This window comes from Orbicella faveolata, unplaced genomic scaffold (assembly GCF_042242905.1).
Source record: "Orbicella faveolata isolate gen_17 unplaced genomic scaffold, um_ofav_v1 contig_15, whole genome shotgun sequence".
NCBI lineage: Eukaryota > Metazoa > Cnidaria > Anthozoa > Scleractinia > Merulinidae > Orbicella > Orbicella faveolata.
Window position 1 is genome coordinate 7100928 of NW_028301542.1, and position 23963 is coordinate 7124890.

At 38.4% G+C, this 23963-nt stretch overlaps 1 protein-coding gene and 2 long non-coding RNA genes across 3 annotated transcripts in view; all 3 read right to left on the reverse strand.

The window, feature by feature from the left end:
• Positions 1 to 13643, reverse strand: part of LOC110055188 (uncharacterized) — a 32462-nt gene extending 18819 nt beyond the window's left edge. The window contains exons 1-3 of the mRNA XM_020761557.2: positions 13245 to 13643; positions 12806 to 13039; positions 1842 to 1973 (exon numbers count right to left, since the gene is read on the reverse strand). Of these exons, the coding sequence (XP_020617216.2) occupies positions 1842 to 1973; positions 12806 to 13039; positions 13245 to 13320 (442 nt within the window). The 5' untranslated portion in view covers positions 13321 to 13643. The remainder of the gene's footprint in view (positions 1 to 1841; positions 1974 to 12805; positions 13040 to 13244) is intronic.
• A 2276-nt stretch (positions 13644 to 15919) lies between these two features.
• On the reverse strand, positions 15920 to 17774 carry LOC149113312 (uncharacterized). Its single transcript, XR_016206764.1, has 2 exons — positions 17478 to 17774; positions 15920 to 17362 (listed from the first exon to the last, which is right to left on the reverse strand). It is a non-coding gene; the product is annotated as an uncharacterized LOC149113312 (long non-coding RNA).
• A 3810-nt stretch (positions 17775 to 21584) lies between these two features.
• LOC149113313 (uncharacterized) lies at positions 21585 to 23534 on the reverse strand. The gene is made up of 2 exons (XR_016206849.1): positions 23193 to 23534; positions 21585 to 21873 (listed from the first exon to the last, which is right to left on the reverse strand). It is a non-coding gene; the product is annotated as an uncharacterized LOC149113313 (long non-coding RNA).
• Positions 23535 to 23963: the final 429 nt, after the last annotated feature.

Below are 23963 nucleotides of genomic sequence, written 5' to 3' on the forward strand. Positions count from 1 at the left end.
GACAATTGAGAACGTCAGGGAGGGGTCCTCTGTAATCAGCAGTTTGTCGCGTTGAGCTCTGTCGCGGGCTGCGACCGCCACATTACCCGCGGGGTTTATCAATACTTAGCTTTCAGGCTGAAATTTCGAATAATATCTGTTCCAACGTTTACCTAAAGGTTAAGCAAGTTTGTCTCGAGGCAATTTAGTGGTCGTGATTTTCAGTGTTGCCGTCTTACCCACTGGATTAATGGAAAGTCAGTCATATTTCAACTGTGGACGTCGAGCAGCGCAATTTCATCCCGTAGTAATTGTTGTTTCTCCTTTGAATGCACTCGATCAAATTGATGCAAAAAACATAAGAACGTCTCTAAGAAAACGTATAACTTTCTCAAAGTAAAGCTACGGCAGTCTCTGAAGAAAGGCTGGACGAAGATAAATATGATATTCGTGCAACGCACTGTGCTTGCAAACAGTTCTAATCAAATAGTCGGACCCGGCGTCACCTGCGGCGTCACAATGTAGAATGCAAGTAAGCAATATGTTCACGGAATATTTTAATTTTTGTCCCTGGAGAGCCAATACTTAGAGCCTTAAAACATATCTTGCAATAGAAACGAACCTAAACAAAGTATAAGCACGGCATGGCAAATTACAGAGGTGTCAAACTCTGAGAAGCGACGTGCAGTTAACAGCGGAAACCATGCAGAACCACGACTGCTAAAAATATGCTGTAACATAATCAAACGACTCCGCTCTACTTATAATTTCCTTTTCTTCTAATAACACGGCACAAAAAATGCCCCTCAGAAACACGCTTGAAGCAAAGAAAGGTCGAGAGATCGAAAATTAAATGAATGCGTGCACAATTCTCTCGAACCGTCGGCGTCACGTACACTAATTTATTAACGACACAATAAAAATTATATTTTGCTTTTTCTAGCCTCCTTTCGTTCGAAGATAAATCCATTTTATCAGCAAAGACGGCGAAATGCATACCGCGACGAGTCCGTTGTATTCCCGGGGCTTGTATTCTCCTTCGTGCTCTGCAATGTTCGGGGCGCATTCGGCATTCTGAGGTAAAGATGAGTCAAACATCTTCCATACACAGCCTCGGCTGCGGTGTGTAATTCTCCATTCGCCTTCGTGAGGAGATTTTTACAATATGTAACGTCCTTCACTGAACCATACAATCATCAGCGACTTGGATTTCCGCTATCAGATGATAAACAAGTTTTCCTTGGCGTTTGCAGAATATTACCGCCGGACATTGGCACAGAACATCATATCGTTCTTGGTTTACTTTGGTGACAACACTTCCCGCACTCCCGTAGGCTAAGCATAGACAAAATTCCTACTAGGCCGCCCATCCCTACAATAATTTAATTGTCATCTCCCAGATTCTGGGAGACACGTGACCAGACCCAACCAGGGTCTCTCTTCGCTCGCTCCAGGGGGCGGTAAGATGAGAGACCCTGGGAACGAGGTTGGGTCTTAAATAGGCCCCCAAATATTTGGTCAGGTCATAAACCGGGTAGGAAAAATTGCAGATTTTGGTGGGGTGTTTCCCATGTCCCATTCCTTTCCCCCAGCTCTCACCCCTTTCTATTTGCAAAAATTGACATGATGTTGTGCAATTTTCCTCTACTTCTCCTAGTTCTGACAACCTAGCTTGTCAGAACAGTTCCTCCCTTACCTCCCTAAGACATGTACATGTACCTCCCACACCCCTTGCTCCCCCACTCACTTATCTAGATTGTCCGAATAGTCAGCAATGCACATACATTGTACATGTACAAAGATGCCAATGTTATTTTATCGTCCAGTTAGAATAATGATAAAAAATGAGAATATTTGCATACCCACATCCTGTTCAGAGAACTCTCCACTTATTTTTCGCTTGGTAATGTCTTTGTGTGAAGCAAGAAAGAGTACCACGTTGCCTTTTTCGTTCTTAATTGGAACAATGTCTAATAAGCACCAAAATGGGGATCCTGAAAGAAAATTGAAAGCACAACAGATTAACCACTTTGCCAAAGTACTCATGATTTTTTTTTCTGCTTTCACGTGAAAGCAATTGCAGCACATGAAAGAAATGTTTAACGGCTCTCAAATGATTGGTCACAGTAGCGTTCAATAACAAGGTTAAATTTGTGACCTTGTACAGCATGATAAATATGAGTATTACTCATTAGCTTTCATCCGAATGGCCATACGCAAACTTGGTTTTATATATTTCTTAAAAGCTAGAAGGAACTAGTACAGAATAATAAAGGGTAGTAAGTGAAAGTACTAATCGAAAGTCTTAGTTTGAATAATCATACACTAGGGTTTTATCCACAGTCTTTAAGATTAGGACCGCCTTGTACCGCATATATAATGCACCGCATGAAAGTACTGCGAAATAGCTCTCGTTTGAATGGTCACACACTAGGGTTTTATCCACAGACTTTAAAGTTAGAACCGCCTTGTACCGCATATATAATAAACAGTACCGCATGAAAGTACTAATCAAAAGTCTTGGTTTGAATGGTCACACCCTGAGGTTTCATCCACAGACTTAAAAGTTAGAACCACCTTGTACAGCATAATAAACAGTACCACGTGAAAGTACTGCTCAATAACTTTCATTTGAATGGTCACACACGAGGGTTTCACTCACAGACTTAAAACTTAGAACCACCTTGTACAGCATAATAAACAGTACCGCATCAAAGTATTGCTCAAAAGCTTTCGTTTGATCATTTTAAGATGGGCTACCGCTAGACGCGTCGATATTTGCACGTAAGCAGTTCTATCCTCGGCTTTCTTCGTGAAGAAGAATCTCACGGTTTTCCAACCTCGTTCCCAGGGTCTCTTATCTTACCGCCCCCTGGAGCTCGCTCCAGGGGGCGGTAAGATGAGAGACCCTGGGAACGAGGTTGACGGTTTTCATTTAGACACGAGCGTGATCGGCTTAGGCTCCGTCCACACTACACGGGAGAAATTTGAAAACGCAGCTTTATTTCTACGATTAGGCCTACCGTCCACACTAATCTGTCATAAAAATGGCGCTTTTTCTAAACACTCTTCAAACCGGTGGAATTTGAAAACGCCGGCTTTGCGCTTTAGAGTAGAGAAAAACATTTTGAAAATAGAGCTTTTCGAAAATTATGACGCCGTAATAATTAGTTGATTTTCCTGCCTGTGTTTTCCTCAAACACAAATCGAAAATGACCGGTGATGGCTGCGTTTTACAATTTCTCCGACGTAATGTGGACGGAAAACATTTGATGTGTTTTCAGAGTAAAACCTCCGTTTTCAAACAATCCGTGGGCTTCATTGGTTGAAAATAGTTCTTTTTCCCAGTCAACTGAATGGTGGCGGGGAAGCACGCAATCCGCGGGATACGCTGTTTTGTGTGTTTCATTTTGGATTTGTTCCTCGTGGCGCAATGTAAATTATTTTATCACATGTGAGCGCACGTTTTAAACTACAGTGACCTTCCGCACTACGGAAGAAACAATCAAGACACTAGTGCTGTTTTTTTACACGCCGTATGTTTTACAGTAGCAGTGGCGCCATTGATCATCAAGTGGACGAGTTCACATTAGGACAAATAATGAAAAAAAAACAAAACAAAATAAAACAAAACAAAACAAAAAAACAAAACAAAACAAAAAAAAAAAAACGACGTTTGCCTTTGTCACTTTTGCAACAAAGTGAAATGCAAAAACATTTATCAGAAATTGGACGCAAAGCCAAAGTAAACCTTTGAACGCTTTCAAGACAGATTGTTTGATTAGTGTGCAACTTAAGTAGTTTCCTGAAGTAACTACAGAATTAAGAAGGAAAAGGCAGTTAGGACACCGCGGAGACTAAATAATCCGAAAAATAATCAGAAACAGCAAAATAATCAACTGACATGACTTAAGTTTATATTTTGGATTCACTAACTAGTACGGTTTTGTAAAAACAAGGTAGCTATAAAACGAGAACCTTATCTGTACACTTGTGCAACAATTTTCTTATTTACCGGCGATATCTTGGACTCTGCAAGACATAATTCTCAAAATACGAAGTGTTTCTAATTTTAAGACGACTTGTTCAAATTGTTTCCTATTTACTTAGTTATATTTTATCCAAGCGGAACATTAAAACATGAAACCCTAAATAGAAGTGATCTATTAGAGTTGAGTGAATTTAAAACCTTTTAATTACATGTGGAATAGAGACGAAAGATTTCCAAACAATTATTTTCTCAATAATCATCATTTAATAATAGTTAGTGACCTTGCACTTTCTTGAATTATTCCTTGGCGCTATTTCTATGCTTAGGTCGTTTTTAAGTCGTGTAATCGTTTTTTTTCAAGTTAATAACGCCGAGAAATAATGATTTTTTTAACTGCCCCAAGCTGCGAGTAAAACGAAAAACGAATGCGATAAACGTTTTTGTCGCGTCTACCTCTCTCTTATAATTGTGTTTTTGGGATTTATAAGTTGCCAGCCTTTTCCAATATTAATGCTAATAAGCTTGGCCCTGCCCTCCTAGACCTAGTGGCGACGCTTTTGATGAATGCTGTTAAAGAGCTGTATTAAATAAACTGAACGTAAACAAGACACCCTATTGAGTCATCATTCCCATATACTTTTTCGAAGACAATTGCTTTTGAGATAATAGTTTTGGCTCCCTAAGCGCTCCATTGACAGAACTGTCTTTGGCAGTCTGTTTCTTTCGTGACGATTGCGAAGTCTCTGAAGTCACCCCAAGGGCTATTGAAATTATACAAACTGGTTCTATGGTTAAGGACTGTCTGAACTTTGTGTCGTACAGTTATTCAATTGATCCGCCTTGCAATATATTTTTTTATGGATCCCTGCTCTTGCACAGAAAGTCTTTTTTTTCTTGAGAGAGGTTAGCAGAATTAAATAAAATACTGGTGGGTTATGGGCTGTTAACATCGCATGTAAAACTTGCAGTGGAAAAACCGCGCTTAGCGTATGAAAATTTTTGAAGTTAAATTGCCCTCTGATAATTCTGCTATTGACGTCGCCCGGAAGGGCTATACTCTAGTTTATTCACTTTCGTTACTCTTATCACCTGAATGCTTCAGAATGCATTCATTTTGTAAAGAGAAATTTCCTGCTGATTTAGATTACTCTTGGGATTTCAAGGTAAACAGCAAGAACATCGATGAAAATGTGGGCTGTGAAAAAATGCGATTCGATTTTCTTATTACAAAAATCTTAAAACAAAAGACGCAACTAACGTAAATGAAAATAACTCATCCCTTCATTTTATCCAGATAGTCGACAAAAAAGCTTGTTTCACTGCATGAGGAAGCGAATGCAAATAGAAAGGACCTTTGTTTTGACTGCTTTCTGCTTGCCTTTCGCGAGAAATGATTATTTACTGTAACTAGCAGAAAAAACACTTTCATATAAGTGAACTATCCTCTCTGAGTCTCAACCACACAAATCGTTAATTTTGAGGATATTTTATCCATGAAAAATCAGGTTTTTGAAGTTTGAGCAAAGTCTCACTTTACATTCCTGCTCGTATCTGCATGAACTTTCTTAAAACAACGCACATTTCAATACTATTTGATTTGCCTTGGAAAAGTAGTACAAATTTCGCAAATAGAAGAGACGAGTCGTTATACATGTAACACATAAGCGTGAAAAAATAAGCAAGAAAACCGTTTAGGAGTCGTCGTAGGGCCAATTAGAGGGAGTTTAAGTAACTACGACGGCGACGCCGAGGACAACGTCGATTAAAGAAATGAATTTATATTTTACCTACGAATCTCGCGGTACTCTAGAGTCATTTACTTTTTTTATCACCGTCTAAACTATCACAAACTAAGCCTGGAACACATGCAGCGATAAATTTGAAATAAAAACTTCAAAACTTAGCCAAAATTGCTGTTTTGCAGAGGACGGCAAAGAAATGTACCAAAATTTATAACGCACGCGCACAGCCATTGTGCTGCTGATGAAATCTTTTGTTTAACAACGTTCCCTTTGCCGTCGTGGTTTTCTTAAACTCCCCTACGAAGCGTAAGCAACGACTACGGCCACGTCAAGTACGACACCTGTTAAAAAGTGAATTTACATTTAATAGCGGATTTCGCAATTGTCTAGATTTGTTCAGTACGCCTATGGCTCTAAAAACGTGCTCAGGCTAAATGTGCACGACAGAGTTCAATTCCAATTGGAAATACGGAAAATTAGCCGTCTTTATTGGAGTTCCCAGACTACGTAGAACCTGGTCATTTCACGTTGTTGTTTTGCAGAGGATGGCTAAGAAATGTACAAAGATTTGTAACGCACATGCACAGCCAATGTTCTACTCATTAAACCTTTTGTTGGGTGGTGTTCTCGTCGCCGTCGTCGTCATGGTTTGTTGAAGCTCTCTATCAAGTTCGAAATGATTAAACTAAACTGCCACAAATAGTTCGCTGAGTGATGTAAATGTAAATGAATACAGTAAAACTTCCAGCGCTAGTGCGAAGAAAAACAAAATCGATTTTCTACCAGCTGAACAGTTTGCGGCCGCGGCTTGTGTGCTCAGCGGACCAAATGATCGCGGCTTCTGACGACGAGAATCGTTGCGTGTACGTGTGTGTTTTCTTGGGGTGGTTCCTTCCTGCCTTTCCCTGCCTCCCCTTCCTCCCCTATTTTATGCCCAGAGAAAACTAATTCTCCAGCCAAAGGACAGAAATAGCTTATTAAGGATAATTACTCCCCATACGAAAACGGTGCGGACGAGATTAATGCGACCAGCTAATAACCTCGGGGTACGGCTGTCTTGAACTGAGTAAAGGGACCACTTTTTAAATGTAAATTTAAAAGACTTTTAATTTTCGTTGTCTTGAAAGCACCCCGCTAATGGCTTATTTTTTTTTTCAGCTTAACATGAATAGCATAGTTGGCTTTTAGAACAAAACGAAATAACGTTCCTTGTTCCTTGTGGTCAAGATTCTAAAAGTTGAATGGACGACAAATACAGAAATACCTTTTTTCAAGACAAAGCCTTGTGCTGAATCGAGACATCAATTAAGAAGGATTGTCCGTGTTCTATTGAAATATTGTCAGTTGAATCCGTTAATGTGAATATGGGATTAAAAGCGAGTCAAGAAGTTTCAGATAATTATAATAGCTCTCAAAAGATGGCTATCGATGGAAAAGTACAGCCTAAAATAATTGATCATTTTTCGTTACGTAAGTTAAAGCTTAAACCTTTAATTCAGGAAAAGAAATCATGATCCGCTGACCTTTTTCGCTCATTATTAAACACAAAGTATAACAAAAATATATTTTTTCGAAATATCTCTTCTCGTAACTAAATGTCGCACATGTTTACAAAGGTTTCCTGTGAGAGTCTGGTTTTTCATCAAGGCAATATCTCCTTGTTGTGTATCACCTGCCGTCTGGACAATGTTTTGAAATTACGAGAAGAAATTGAAGATGTCACTTTCAGGAATAAAATGTTAATTCTACAAAACGCCGGACAGGTCAATATGGCAGCAGATATGAGAAAACTATCCTTCCTAGACTATTCGTTAAAGTGAAATCGATTGATTTCAGATACGTCAGTATTTGTTTTTACTATCAGGGATCCCCGCCAACTGTACATTACTTTTTATTTTGAAGAGCCATTTTTTAACCGCTCGTAATTACGATATCTTTTAGTAATCAAAATATACTTATGGACCTCTGAACTGGTTGATAATCATCGTATTGTTATATCCGGTGAAATATTGCTTGCAAAGTAAAAATGGATGTATAACGGAAGGCGTTTTGTAGTAACGATAGAATCTGCTTCGGTTTACAGTTTGAGCTCAAAATAGTGATGTTACCTATGAGGCTATGTTGTTTAATTGCAATAGCGATGAAAAAGGCCATTCCGATAAAACATAAGAACAGAATGTTTACTGGAGTACCGTAAAATACCCCAGGAGTGATATGCAAAGGATGTGAAAACGGCTGCACATAGAGGTCACTCATTGAAGCGTGGGTTTTTACTTTTACAATTGGAAAGGCCATTTACGTCACAGCTAGAGGTGAAGGCACCAAATGACATTTTATAAGAGCCAATTTTCGGTCTTGGTTTTACAAAGAAAAGTTATCTTGAAAGTCATTTACCGATAAACAGAGTGAGGAAGTTGGAAAAAAAAAACAAAAAAAAAAAAAACAGCTGAAAAGCACTCAAGCTGTAACTCTGAAGCGTCCTACATATGCAAGCTATTTTAAAATTGCTTTGTCATAGTTCCTTTCCTGAGGGTATTGTGATTCTTTTCTGGATGTCTTAATGTACAATTCCAGTTTGTTTACAAAAACGTCGTTGTGACGTTCGTCGAAATTACACTTAAAATCTGGAAATAGCTAAATGGTGGGGGAAATCCTTAAAATTGCTGACTCTTCAATCTTGGGCAATCGCGAGCGAACTTTCGATTCCAAATACAGTTGTTTTATAGCTATTATTTTCAATCACTTTTTGTTACCCCCTGTGGATTCATGAATTTTTAGCGCACACTATCTTTTCCTAGAATAAAAGAAATGGCAACCCGTGATGTAAAGTAATAATACATTATTTAAGCCAATACCGTGGTTTATACGCAATGCGATTGAAAGGAAGATTAGCTTTAACTAATTTCCGTATTACACAATATCTCCCAGCCATGCTGCTAAAAGGATTGACACCTACCCTTTGTTTTTCACTCGGAGAGGCTATCAGTGGGATAAACGAGGAAAAAGTGGTTATTTTTGCTTAGAAGCCAGGTGCCTTGTTATTCTCTGGTGCGTCTACATTGCTTTTATTTTGGCTTCGTCGATACTCGCTGGTTCTGGTTATTATGCATAACTCTGCCCTTATAGTATGTGCTGTTTCTTAATTATTGTTCAGTGAATCGACATAGCACTTTTCACATTTGGCACCAAGTTTCTTTCTTTTTTGTACGGATTCGCGAAAAGTAAAAAAATTCAAAATGGCGGAGCGAGATATGGGATAAATTCAAATATTTTCCTATGAATAAAAATAACGAGGCATATCAGTAAAATATGCGACGGTAATCACTTATTTTTAATTGCATCCCCATAGGGTTGTGCCATTCTCATTTTCATTATCACCAGAGAAATCTCTTTTGTCCTTTCCGTAGTGCTCCAAATTACTCGAGTCTGAACAAACAAAAGTATTAACACAGCCCTGAAAACTTCACCGGCTACGCGCACTTTCGCAATTAGAGTTTTAAATTTTCTCGCCGCGTTGCGCGTGAACTTCGCTTGTGTTTAAATTATCGAGCATGCTTGCTTTTAACTTATGTGTTTGCGATATGAGAACGATTTACTTCCGCGCTTTAATGAAAAAAGACGTAATGAAAATACTCGTATATTTTTTTTTCTTTCACAAAAAAAAAAAAAAAAAAGCGTTGTGCTGTTTGGGGTTGTGGACGCCACAAATTGTTGTGAGAACCGTGTGTAATGATGGAGCTCTATTTCATTATTAACGTCTTTTGATAGTGAGTTTTAAGTGGCTGCAATAACATGAAAGCGGCTTATAAAGAAGGGATTTGAAAGGGGATCATGGCCGTAATTATATCGGCGTTGAAATACAAAAGGGTCAGATCCATTTCAAGTCCACACTTGTTTGAACAAGACATATAGCCAAAGCGTCAAATATGGAAAAGGGCGCCGCAATTCTAAAAAAACGCGGTATAGATCTTTTTAGTTTAACTCCTTAAAAGAGCTATTAAATAGAAAGACTAGAAAATTGCCTTTTTTCATGACAGATTTTGTAACGTCTTATAACCTTGTTGAATGTGTTTCTCGAACCGCGCATTGTTCGACTATTTGCACGACTTGTCAAGACCAAATGAGTTGCTGAAATTAGTCGCTCGTAAGATTCAGGCGCAGTTTTAAAAGATTTATCTTCTCTTTTAATTCTTCGCGGACGTGAATGTATATTTTAAGTTAAGTGGCTATCCCTTTTGCAATTCACGCTTAAACGCTAGCTCTATAGTGTTTTCGAAATAAGCATAAAGAGCTTGAAGGAAAAAACAATTCTAATTAATTAAAATTTTTTTCCAAGGAGAATTTGAGAGAGACCGAACTGAAGTGACGTAGAAGTTTACTTTGTTTTAGATGACAGACCTCGTTTAGACTCTAGTGTCATTTTTGATGTGTCTGTCGGCTTTTTTGTAAAAGCTACGCTTACAAAAGGCGTTTCTTTGCTGTTTCTGTTGACCGAATGCACTAAAATCATTCCGTTGTTTGTCGAAGGGTTGCGTTTGTAACTAACGAATGTTCGGATGCAATTTATTATATCCGAGACTTCTCGTGCGCCGTGTCGATGTAATTAAACCATCGCCGCGAAATATATCTTGCCCGTATGATTAGCAAACCAGAATATAACCTATAACAAACAAACTTAACAATGCAACATAAAAAAACGCGATCGATATCCGTATTTCTTTGTCGAAATTGTACAAATTTGTCGGTTGGTGTACAAAAGTTTTGTAATTTTCTTGCGTTGGTTTCAGGTCTGTGTTATATCTAGGCGCTATATTTTATTTCAGGCCTTCTGGAGCCGTGTTATTTCATGGGCCGTCATGGTATTATATTCATAGTGCAATAAATGTATTGTCGGCCCTTTATTGTAACTAACTAGCAAAAGCTAAAGACCAACCCACTATAAACAATTAGGGAATAAATTTTCGTAAAATATAGAAGTGATCAAAGGGAATTATGGCTGATTGCAGCGAATAAAACTAATCTAATTCGATACGTGCTTGCACGGCTCGCTTTGGGAACCAAAAGTGACGTAAGAAAGCAAAACACGAACAAATTGATTGTCGCCACAAGATGAAAAACAAGATTTTCCTCAAGACGTCAACGCTCTAAATGTTTAACAAACATTTTGGCTCTAGATGAACCATCTTATTCTTTTCAGTTTAGACTTGTTATTTTGTGGAAAATATTTCATCTCTAATGAAAAGAACGCATACGAAATTTAGGTTGATTAAGTTGTTTGCAAGAACCATACTTCGCTCGCGTCTTGGCTTGCTTGTCGGTCAAGTTCGCTATCGCCTGGCCGGGAAATAAATTTGGTATCGCCCTTCGCTGTTGAAGGCTTATTTCGAGTTATTTGGCTGTGTTCGTGAGTAATATTATTCATCGATTTGTAACATAAAGTACTCTGTTGAAGAGCTAATATCCATCATTTCTCTTTGTTCGCTTGATATTGACACAGGACTTCAAAAACCAAACAGCCCGTCAAATATAGGACATGTTATGATATGATACTTGTGTAGTCTGCTGTTTCCAAAATATACCAGAAGTAAAATAAAATGGCTTTCATTTTTTATTCTTTTTGCGTTGCAAGAAGAGCGATACAATGTGAAAGGATTTCTGTTCTTTTTCCATAATTCAAACTTATCTTTTTATCAGCATTTCTTTTCGTGACTTTTTTCGATCACCCGTTGATACGCCGGACGAACTGTGCTTGCCATTACAGTGTGTTAAGGATTCCATGTTCAGACTTGATAAATCATCGCTCTAGGCGCTAATTTGTAGCGCTTTCGTTGATATTCAGCGTTTGCTGTGCCATTGTTTTTTAAAACAGCGTCTTCCTTCATTCAGATTTCAGCACAATGAAGTCTGAGCGTCAAGGATGTGATTGTACGAATTAGACGAAATAATGTACAAAGTTTTTTCCTCCACGCATCCATGTAGCAAAGTTAAATAAGCCGTCTCTGGGTATTTTCTCAAGTGTGGGATTTGGGAATCATTAAATTAAGACAGAAACGATGTCATTTCCGACTCGATGGCAGCGCGTGTATGTTTTTATTCCGGTAATGTCGTAAGAAATGTGAGCAATTTTGCCCTGACGTACGAAGGAACATTACAATGCAGTCGTTGTTAAAGCATATTGAATATGTTCTTCAAAGAATATCGATAGGCTATTGTTTAGCGAGGGAAATAGCATAAAATTTTTGCCTTTCCTGCCCGCTTTTTGTTAATGGATTTTTTGAAGTTTTTAAGAAAAGAAACAAGGGGAACCCAAGAACATATATATACATGTAAATTGCAAAGCGATATGTTACATCATTTTGTGTTACCCAAAAGGTTAATCATTCGAACGTAGCTTACCAGAGAAATAATCCCATCAGAAAAACATCTATTTAACGATAATTCTAACACAGACTATTTGCTGTGGATATTTTTGGTGATCTCTTTTCTGGTCAGTGAAATTCAAAATAGAAGGTTAAGTTTATTTTTTATGTTAATGATGATGTGTGCGGTGCTCGGTTGAAAGGCGAATTCAAATAGTCGCCCTAGCCTTTTCGACCTAAGGGTATTGTGTTTCGTGGAATGGTATGTGTGCCTTAGACACAGAAAGTAAAAAAATATTCCTAAGATATTTTGATACCAGTTTGCGATTTTATTCGTCCGGTCAAATTTGTGGCGATGAAATCGACAGTTTGAATAATGTGGTTATAACTTCTTATGTAAATTTTTTTCCGAGTTGTTTTTTATTGTTTTGTGGTATTATAGCTGTTGAATGCCCAGACTTAATTGAAACTTTCGATAAAAAAGGTTTTCAATGAAAATACTATGCAACGTGATTTTCTCCACGAACGGAAAGTAAGCCAGGTTATCGAAGGTTAACTTATCAGCGAGTAAAAATATGTAACTTTGTCTGCCCTTTAAATATTGCCGGCGATTCTGTTCCTTCAAGCAAGGTGATTAGCACGACACAGGCCTAAAAAACACTGGGAATCGACCAGAATCTCTCACACAAGCTTAATTTCAACCGGTGCTCAAAACAAGGAAATAAACTGCTTACCGTTCTTTTTGTAGAACATTATTTCTTTCTTGAGTTCCACTTGCGCTTTCAGAGCCTTTTGAATGTTCGTTTTATCATCTTGATTTGTCTCCAGCCCGTACAAAAAGTTACAGCCACAGCTTCGCCTCATGAGCTCGCTCCGAGAAAAACCAGTGAGCTCGCAGAAACCATCACTGCAGTACACTATGGGGTAATTGTTCTTTTCCTGAGCGCTGCCAAGAACGAAGTTACTGTCTGGATGGAAATAAGCAGGAAATACCGAGTATTGCTAATAATCAGGTGGGCAATAAGCACTAGTTATAAACTTACGACGCCATGCTAGGCTTTAATATATCTCCTAGCCGCCGGTACATTGTACCAACCACTCCGGTCTTTTGATGAATTACATTATTTCATACTACTAAACAAGAACGGAATTGTACGTTAGGTAGCCACTCACTTCCTCGGTCGAATTTTTGAGCGATGGTTTCAAGAAATGTGTTCTGCGGCGCGAATCGTCCTCGACGAATTGGCATTCTGTCGCGGGTTCGTTGGCTGGTTATTTACGGGACGTTCTTAAGCGCAAAACGTTGACGAGAAACTCAGTAATTCCTGTGGAGCTGGCATATTTTGAGTAGATTTAAGATACATTATATTTATGCGTCGTGTAAATACTCTTTGGTAGGCGGGAGGAGCAGAGCTCATAAACAAACATCAGGCGATTCGCTGTCTTGTTTCAAATGGTCGTTCCAAATTAGCGCCACGCGAAGCTTTTCACCACAGAGAATCTCTGGCATGCTGTTGCCTCAATATTACAAGCAAAAATACTGTTTGATGAGGCGCCTGACTGAAATAAAATCAAATTTGGTAGTAATTGCCTTGGGAAGCCAATCAAGCGCAAGTAACTTAGACTAGTTGTCAATCAAGTTTGGTGGATGGAACACCTGCTTAGCTTCATGCACATTTAGCTGCGGTGGTCCGGTGTTACGCTTTGTGAGGGAGTCTGAGCAAGAAACAAAAGTCTGTCATAAAGTCTCTAAAAGACAAAACGTGGTTTATAACAATCTAATGGGTTCCCCGCCATTGTTGATAGAGCAGGTCTCGTGGTAATAGTTGTAAACTAAATGGCCGGCTACCTTCGTTTTCACTTATTAAGTCTTATTTTTTATAACTTTTGTCATGAATTAATGTTTAGAGCCCGATGTATTTGTGTTATAGTCGCGTAGAAAGAATGCTCAATTTGGCTCGCGCAAACCAGTTTTTCAACGAATTTCATATTATGGACAATGTGAATATCCAGCCAATATTTTGAAACTTGTTAATTGAAAACTATTACACGCGTTGATGAATTTCGAATGTATCCTAGACTCTTAAGGGACACAGTAAATTCACATCAAATTTTCACGTCTCTGTAATCGCAGATTATGTTTTGATCTTTGCGACGGAGAGAAAAATCTTCAGCATATAACAAATGGTAGTAATTTTATTTACATGGGAAGTTTTTGATAACAACGAAAGTTACTCGGCAACGAGAATGAAGTCGATGAGTCAACTGTCATGTCTGCTCGTCATCACCCATGATGAAATATGCTGAAGGCCTTTTGTGTTTGAAGGGTCCAATTATTCCTAAGGATGACAATACTGATGGCAGCGTGACACTCACCATAAATGCGGCGAGAACTTTATATACTTAGCCCCATTTGGAAAATATACATTTATTTGAATCTGAAATACAAAGTCGTTACCTTTAGTCACAATATTATTATTATTATTTTCACTTTTTGAAAATGAAACTCAGTTGGTACGAATACAGAGTTGCCTGGTACGGTTGTATTCGTAATTATTCCCGCTCCAAAGATGTAATAAAGACTTGTTTTTCACACTTTGAAGATATAAAGAAAACATCGCCACAAGCATGGTTTGGCTGCCAAAATAAAACAACGGTTTCCAAGCGACTGGTTTAAAAAATTGAATCAATTTGTTTTTGTTTGTTAACTTAAAAAGTTGTTTTCACTTTGCGTTGTTGAGTCAAAAAGAAACAGCTGATGAACCTTTTACACCTTTCACGAGTTAACACATTTTGAAGCCCCTTTACCCCTCATTTTCATGGTTTTTAAGCGCTCTTGTTAATGTGCTGAGTAGAGTGGCGGCGAAGTCTGGCTGAAGTTAACACATTGTCAGATCTGCCTGCTAACAAGGAGCACAGGAAATAATTTTCAACTTTTACTGTTTGACACATTTTCCATGTTAAAATGAAAGTGAAAGTGCAAGCCTTAATTCGCAATTGTCAATGAATTTAATGTGCGGAGTCCCGTCTCAGTTTTTCTTAATTAAGTTAAATCAATAGATCTTTTCTTTTTGTTCTTTTACCTTTTCGTACAGACACGTACAATTCTCATTGACCACAGACGATGCACCATTCTTTATTCTGCTTCTAGATCGAAGTATTAATTCTCCTCAATGACTGCATTCATTTCTTTGAATGTTAGTTTCGGGAGTTTGGTATTGCATCATGACCATATCTCATTGTCGATGCTTTCCTTTCTTCTCTTTCCCCGTCAGGCTGGCAGTGTATCATTACTTTAGAAAAAAAAAAAAAAAAAAAATGCAGCGAACACTGCCGAGTTGGTGCCATCGACTAATTCAATTGTCTACATTGTATTTTCGTTTGTAAATTTCCCGGCAGTACTGTCTCGTGCCGACTACATGTTGTCATGTTTAAATTTGCATGCTGTTCAGAAAACAAAGCGTTTCCCAAATTTATGATAAACGTAAGCGTAAGCGACTGTATTGCGACAGGTTTCTGCTGTCATCGTAGAGTATCACAAACTGCCTTGAACCTTTTCGCTAATCAACAGTTTAGGAAAAATTCCATTGTTCTCCCTTTTCGTCGCGACTTAGAATCATGCAACTTAAATTCAGGTTCTAACTTCAATGGAGAATATTTGTGAAACATATATAAACTCGAACCACGAAAAATGAACAGAAAGCAGGGTATTGGACATTCAGACAGTAAATGAAATATTTTCAACCACCCGTAGAACTCCCTAGCTAATTTTAGTTGGAAACTGAATTTGTGGCCCTTGCCACAAAAAAACGAAAAAAAGCCTTTTAGTAGCAATGAGTCACGCACGGTTTATTTTAACCAGCTTTTATTGAAATACAAAAAGAGGAAATTAATATAAATCCTCGTGTTTGTCAGTTGTATTGATGTAAGTGCGGAGGCTGAATCACCAATTTTTTTAGACCTTTTAAAGACCTAAGATGTTCAATTTTTGTGCACGCAGGTTATATACTGTGCCTTTTTTTGGTAAAACGCAGAAGTGGATGAAACCACAAGTCGTTAAGATCTCTCATCAAGATCAGACAGGTTAGCATGTTTGTCCACCGCAAAACGTGATCGTGGGCATTGAAATAATGGGCCTATAATGGCCATGCTTAAGAATAGCTCTAAGCTTGTGTTTTGTTTGGGCATATGTATAAATGGGATTTGGTGAGGGAAATAATAGGAGGGTGCCTGAAGAAGAAGAAGAAGAAGACGAAGAAGGAAAAAAAAAGAAAAAGAAAAAAACGGTGCTACTACAGGTCGTCAAATGCCTCGCCAACGTGAAGGAGACAAAATGGTATTCGAATGACACATGAAACAAAATATGTTCAATGCAGTGTAGTCTAATCGGAGAAATTATCTCGTTGTTACAGCTAAAGCTAGCTGAAAACCTACGTTTCTCTAATTATAAGGTGATTATTCTTTTTGAAAACTAGAATGGAAACTAAACTAGGCACGTTTTAGTGAAACGTGTCAATCGATCAGCCTTGCCCTTTACAATCGTAAACATCTATTTCTCTATAATTCATTGTTGTTCATTATCGTGGAAGTTAAACAAATGGCATTTCTATCCATTCGAACGATCATTTCCGCCCGTAAATTTGCTTTTCTTTAATCATGTTTTTATTCGAATTGATCTTTTCACCGTTGTCGTAACAACAGTTACGTGGGAAGACTTTTAGAACGGGGAGCAGCGATCATCTGTATGTAATAAGTTTGAGCCTCTCTCGAGTAGCTGAAAAATTAATTAAAAATGCGCACACAATTGAACATATGGGCTGTTGTTCTCTTTCAAAAGCTGTCAAATGCGTATCATTATTGCAGTCATTATTTCATTAAAACAGTGCTTTTTGGCCGCCTATTTCGTGTTTCTGTTGTGTTATTGATGGATGTCACAATGGTTTTTTATTGTTATCAGCAGCTGTATATAGCATATTAAAAGCTCACGAACCTTTTTCTGACTGCGCTGTCTTTTCTTTTCGTTGTTATAGCCACCAGTATGATCGATATATTATTTTATGGTAGTATTACAAATCTGGACTTTATCTTGGTGAAGTTTTACTTTTTCGTGACTCCTTGTTGCGAGTCGTTTCATTGCCTGACTAAACGACGAGTATATAGGCCTTTTAAGTTGTTGAGCACGTTGCGTCAGTGTCAATCACCCTGGTTGTAAGTCTAGCGCTTTAATGGTTTCCCTCTGCACTGAAAAGATCAGTTGAAAATTAGCAAGCAGCGGATATTTTGCCATTGTCCTAAAAACGCAACAAAGTGAAGTAATTAATCCAGCCATATTGCCACCTGCAAGGTAACCAATACTAGTGCTATTGCAAAATGTCAGTATAGTTTGACAACTCTTGGACTACGTACGTTTTGGCGACCTTTGAAGCCTTTGAAGTTCTTTTCGTCACCTGCGAGATATCCTGCACAAGTGTGATATTGGAAAATGTCAAATAAATGTGGTTTGACAGCTCTTGGCTTGCATAAGTCTTGGAGGCTTTTGTAGCCTGCTAGCAGGCTGAGAGCCTTCCCGGACGTTATTGTTGTCTGAATACAGCTCCTCATTTTCGTGGTAAGCCCCTCACCGGTTCACTTTGCTGGCAGACTCGTCTTTCTCGGATTCGCCTTTGCTCGTGCCGCAACGCACGAGAGCCTGCTTACAGGCTACGGCTTTTGAAGCATCACCTTTATATAGCGATCTGGCAGCTATCGTGGATGGGGTCCAAGAATTGAACAGCTTTACTGGTTCTAATTTTTCTTACTTTTGCTAGGAATTGAAATAAATGAAGTAGAACATTGTCATGGATTTAAAAAAAAAACAAAAAACAAAAAAGAAAACAAAAAAGAGAAAAGAAAAATGTCATCATCATTTTCACCACGAAAAAAAAAATCTATTCAACCAGCCAGTACATTTGAAGTTAACACAATCATTCCGCTTGGATGAAAGTATAGAAGCTCCAAAAGCCCGTCCTTTCATTCATTCATCCGTCCGTCCTCCCTTCTCTCACTCCGAGCCCCTTCCATCCATCTCTACCTCCTTTCTTTCCTGCCTCCCTTCTTCCCTCTTTCTCTCTCTCTTTCCCGTCCTCCATCCCACCTCCTTCCCTTTGTCCCTCCCTCGATCCTTCTTCTCTTTTTCTCCTCCTTCCATGCCTTGTTCATCCCTTCGTCCTTCCCTTTTCCCGTCCGTCCGACTGCCTGGCCGTCCATCCATCTATGGTTTATTAAACGTAACACCCGTTGATTCGTGTTAAAGGAGAAGGTCACTCCAAAAAGTATACTTCTTTTGTCTTGGCCTATAACAAGTAAACATTCAGCCTCTCCGCTCACCAAAGTTTCAGCCTCTGAAGTGCATGCGATTATCCAGTTCACTATCTTCAATGCTATCACTTTGGAGTTTGGATCCTGTTTGGCTCAAAACAATATGGCTCAAGAACAACCATAACTCAGAGTGGTAGTTAAAAGGCTCTTCAGAAGCCATTTGGACAAAATCTCTCGGACGGAATGACGTCACGAAAAGGCAGCCTGTTCAAAATGGTGGCAAAGATGTTCGAATTATGGGACTTTTTGGAGACGAATTTCATAGGGAAAACCTGCACGTTAAAGGGTGAAACTTCGGTCAGTGGCTTAACTTAGTGCGATGTTTTTATTAACGTTGACAAAAAAATATACGTTTTTTTGGAGTGACTTCTCCTTTAAAAAGTAAGATAAATTCCGTACAAGTAGAATTTCAATTTATTTCCTTGGTAAAAATTATACAGACCGGAACTTGATTTTGCTATCTTTTTTCGAACAGTTAACCGTGATTAGGTAACTGTAATCCCAGAACTCCAGTGGCTGACAGATTTCTCTTAAAATTTGTTTTCCTTATGGCCCCTAACTTTGAAATAGTTACCTGATTTACGTTATTATGAAACAGAATCAGACATGGTGCTATAAATATTTTAACGAACAATCTGATCAAACGTAGTTTCCTTTGTGAAAGTAAGCGGCTTTTTCAGCCACGGCACAGGATGTTGGAGGAACAAGAGGAAAGCTTATTAGTAATAATACATAAATACAACTTCTGCTTTTAACAGAATATTTCTTTTTTCTTCGTTACATATGGATCCCGCTAGGGTTATTGTCGCCGACAAGCAATAGAAAAGGCTTGGTTTGTAGCTTTTGTGTAATATAGACACTTTTGCAACAACAACAGCCATTTTGTAGAGATTCCAACCAATCTGGCGTTTGTAGTTGAATTGACAATTGTGATACTCGTCGTTGTTATGTAAATGTTGGAAATTGAAATTGGGACACGAAAGTTTCCGTGTGTTAAGGATTTACACGGGCTTAAATGGGATTAAGTGCTTAGCATTAGGAGGTTTTTTCAGCTTAACAAACTTTTGTAATTCAATTGCTTTGAAGATGTAAAAGCAGTAAAGCTGAATATTAGGCGTATGGTTTGGCCAGGATTATGTCTTGCTTACATTGACTGCAATTATAATTTATGGGAATTATTTCTGTCTATGAATCTCGTATAATTAAGGCGATAAAGACGAAAAGATGAGACGCTCCTTTACATTGAGAAGCGAGGCTCCCATGTCCTGAGATAGATTAACCAAATAGAAGATGGTGTTGTATATTCTCTCAGAAAATAATTCATGCTTGAGGTCTAGAGAAACGACTCATGGACGCTCCGGCGGAAACGAGTGCGTTCAACAGTTTTTTTCTAGACCTCAAAGTGCATCATTTTCATAGACAACATAGGAACACTACCTTCTGTAAGATTAGAAAGCGAAAATATTTACATCTGAGAAGAGGCAGTGATTGCACTGGCGTCACAGGATCTGGGCCATGTAGTTGCTCTATAATTTCCAGCCGTGCGTCTATATAAAAAAATGCACGCTGAGCTCCAATAGCGGCTATATAGCAGCTATTTTCTAAAAGACTAAACTTTACGTCTTTCTTGAATGTAAATCATCTTCGATATTGAAGTCGACTTTGCCCAAAATCTAATTTCTCGTTACAATTTCAATGCATTTCCAAGAAGGCCGAATGAAGAAAACGTCAACTGGGCAATATTTTCAATAAACTCAGTGTTGTGGAATTGGAACGAAAATATATGTAAGTGGTGCGCTTATCAGCCAAAAATTATAAACAGAAAAATAGAAACGTTATACTAAAATAATTGAAATGTGATAAAGTGATGTTTGTTAGCTTGAGCGTTTTAAGAAACCTAGAGAACAGCATATTTCCCGTGATACTGAGTGATAGAGTAAATCCAACTGCTTTGAAAAAGCAGTTTTTGCTGGTAAACAATAATGCAGCTAGTTTGTTTTGATAAAACAAAAATGCTCTTTGGCATTTTCCTTTTTTTTCTTTTCTTTTCTTTTTTTTGGCGAGATGAAGAAACGTGGACTCACTCATCCTTTTCCTTAAAAAAAAAAAAAAAAAAAAAATGACAGCTGAAGCAAGTAACGTGATGCTTCTGTCAACAAAACCAGTATGAGGACAACAGTAATGGCGAACCCCCTGTGGCCATCCACATCGGAGTACAAACATCTTTAAACTTGGAAATAGCCTAGTCTTAAGTAATAAGCACAGGGTTACAAGGATGAAAGTGGATATCAGTTCACCAAATTTGATTTTGTGTCAGGAAGTTAATAAATCAAAATTGCCATGCTAGTGTAGTTTTGAATTTTGCATGGTTTTTAGAAGATATTTCTTTGATTTGACCACTTGACCGTTTTTTCCGTCTTTTGCAAGATAACACAGAACGATTGGAAGAAGTTCTCCGCCATACCTTCTAGAATACAGTTAATCAGCTTGGACACTGTCCCTGTAATTCGATCTAGAAACTGCTCCGTCGACGATTGTGGCGCTTTCTAATCACCCAAAACGGCCGAAAATTTCTTGGGAAAGTTTCCTGAAAATCCTAAAAGAAAACATTCAACGGAATATTCCTGAAATTCTCGGAAGAAAATCAAATGGAACGGAGATTTCCGGTGGGGGATTTCTGAAAATTTGGCTATACCCCCGGAAATTCCGGAAAATGCTGTTCCATTCGTCGCTGGAAATCTCCAAAATTCAAACGAAAATTTTCATCGAATGGAAAGTTCCCCTGGTGTCACTATCAACTTCACCATACCGGTAAGCATAGGACTAGCAAGAACACTGACGACACGACCATCACAGCAAGCAGGCACAAGTATAAGAAGGTGGACACACTCATGTTGTCCTCACTAGCAATTGCCGAGGCAAAATGTCTAGCGATCAACTCTTGTCGGTTTGTTTCGGTGCCGTAAATGTTGGGCACATACTGCGGCCACAGTGTTTATTTTCGTGTAAAGCATGCCAGCAAATATTTTTTGTTGTTGTTTGAGAATCAAACTTTTGTATTGGAATACAAAAAAAGGTTTCTTGCAAAAACATGAAGAAACAGAATTATAACATATATTTGATTCAAATTAGCAGTTTTTGAACGACAGCAACAACAACAACAAAAATCTTTTATTTAAACACGATTTGGTTTAAAGCAACAAATTTCCTTGTGAGTTCATGTATCTAGCTAAAACGTTAAGAAAAAGAGAAACATACACAGTGATAATGATAATCATATACGTATTCATTTACATTAATAAAACTTAAAATCTGTGACGTTCTCGCTTTGCATTTGAATCGAGGTAGCATTAAAGAAAACACAATATAGCTTTGTAGAGAGTGTTTCTTGCCAACGACTGCTGACTATATGTCTCCATAGAAATCCCGGATCTTCTGAAAACCTCTGTTAAAAAAAATGCACATGATTAATAAACGTGGTTTTCTCGCCGAAATTTCATATTACCTGTTAAGTAAGCTACCTGTAATTCCATGTAAACATTAAAACTGGATCAATGGCAATGTTGTATTTGTCTACGTGCAGTGGGGCCAACAGTAGTAGTGGTAGCCGCTGAACTGTAGAACGAGATGGAACCTGAACGGCAAGCAGAAGGAGCCGACTCTCGCCGTCTCTCGCCGTCTCTTTCCGACAGTAAACTTTCCCACAGTAAACGTAGCGAACGGACTGCACTCACAAGCTATTTTTCAACCTTAAGAGCGAGGAACTATTCAGGAGTTGCTTTTGTTTGCTTTGTTTAACTTGCCCTCGTGGACTGTCTCCATTTGAGATATTTACTCAAAGACAAATGCCAGTATGCCATGTTACGAATGATAATTAAATCTGGATTGGGTTTGGAGTCCTTAAAACGTGGTCAGAACCACTCCACGTGAATACGTCTTTCCAAAATTCATTTTATCTAGCAAAAAGAGCCAGAAATGACCAGTAGCATCTTCAACTGCACTATTTTTTTTTAGGTTGATCGTATGCATTTAGAGGTGTGTCGCGTCCAAGCTATGCAGCGCGTCCAGTTTAAATGACTTGTCGAATTTTTCACGACCTCTAAATGCGAGCGTCCGAGTCACCTTTTCATAGCTACTAGTCAAAGGGAATTTGTTCGTTTGCCCTCAGATTTTGAATGTACGTAGTTAAACTTATGAGCAACAAAACATTGTCTGCAATTTCTTTTTTACTTTTGAAATATGTTTTCTTCGAAAGCAATTTTTAAACGATCTCTCCACATTTTTTAATCCGAAATATTTTCACCGCAACTGAATTTGGCAAAACGCAGACACCTTTTTTAACGCTTTGGCTGGGTCCGGAAACTGAGAAGCAAATTGAATCAACGAAAAGCCTTTAATTTGATATAGAAATTTAGGTATCTACAGTTTAAACCGGACGCGCTACATCGCTTGGACGCGAAACATCTCGTAAGGGGTTACGGTAACCTTAAATAACAGTGCTCCCGAGAAAGATATTATGTAAGAGCTTTGCCTTAAAACTGCTTGTTAGCGTGATCGATTGCCCGATTTAATGGGAATGACCGAACGAGAGGTGTGTTCACGTCTTCAATCTCGGTTTATTAAAGAGCGAACACCGTTTGCTTCATTACAAGTTAAAATGTGTCTACATTCAAAGTGTATGAACTGACTTTCACTGGAATGCATGCAGCAAATTTTTCAGAAATACCCTGAAATACATAGGTATTATAACGGCATGAAATTTACCTCATCAACCGTAGAAAAGAGCGACTCTTTAATGGTCTGCGTCGCCGACAGCGACGAACACAGTGCTTTCGTCTTCTCGGTGCGCGATTTGCCGGAGGTCTTGGAGCCCGAGGAACCAATATTCCTGTAACCTCTTGGCTTTCCTCAACGAGGATTAAGATCGCAATCAAGAGCAGGAAAAAGGAGACATATCGTTTTCCTGTCATCATTTCCTCTTGGAAACAAAAAAGATTGCCTTCCGTACTAGATTTGATGAGGAATGGCTGCCTGCCACTGTCTTGACTGGGAAATAGAGCACCTTAGGAGGCTGTACCCTAACGACCTGTTTCAACATGGCTTTTTAGATGTTACCTCTTCCAATCACGTGATTCAACTTACGTCATTTATAAAGACGAGGAGTGCCTTTTAATTAGCTAGCTATGTCCACATTTTTATTTTAAAGCCGCTTTGTCGCTATCATTTAACCTGCGCCTTTTAACAACTCTCATTTACACTCTTTCAATTGCCAATTGAAAATTGCAATCAAGAGTTTCCCAACTATGTCATTTCTTTTGAGCTCTCTCTTCCTTAACCCAACATGGTATATAATTTGTTTATACAGAGAGTCGCTATTTTCATCTCTCTCTATTTCATTGACATCAAACCGTCTTTCCTTTCGAAGATGCCGCGAGCTTGGTTTTCATCTATTTTCGTCAATGCATGCATGTTTCGCTCAATTGTCTATTTTCATTCGGTCAGTATGAATTTTCTGTGTTAATAACCCTTTTTCGC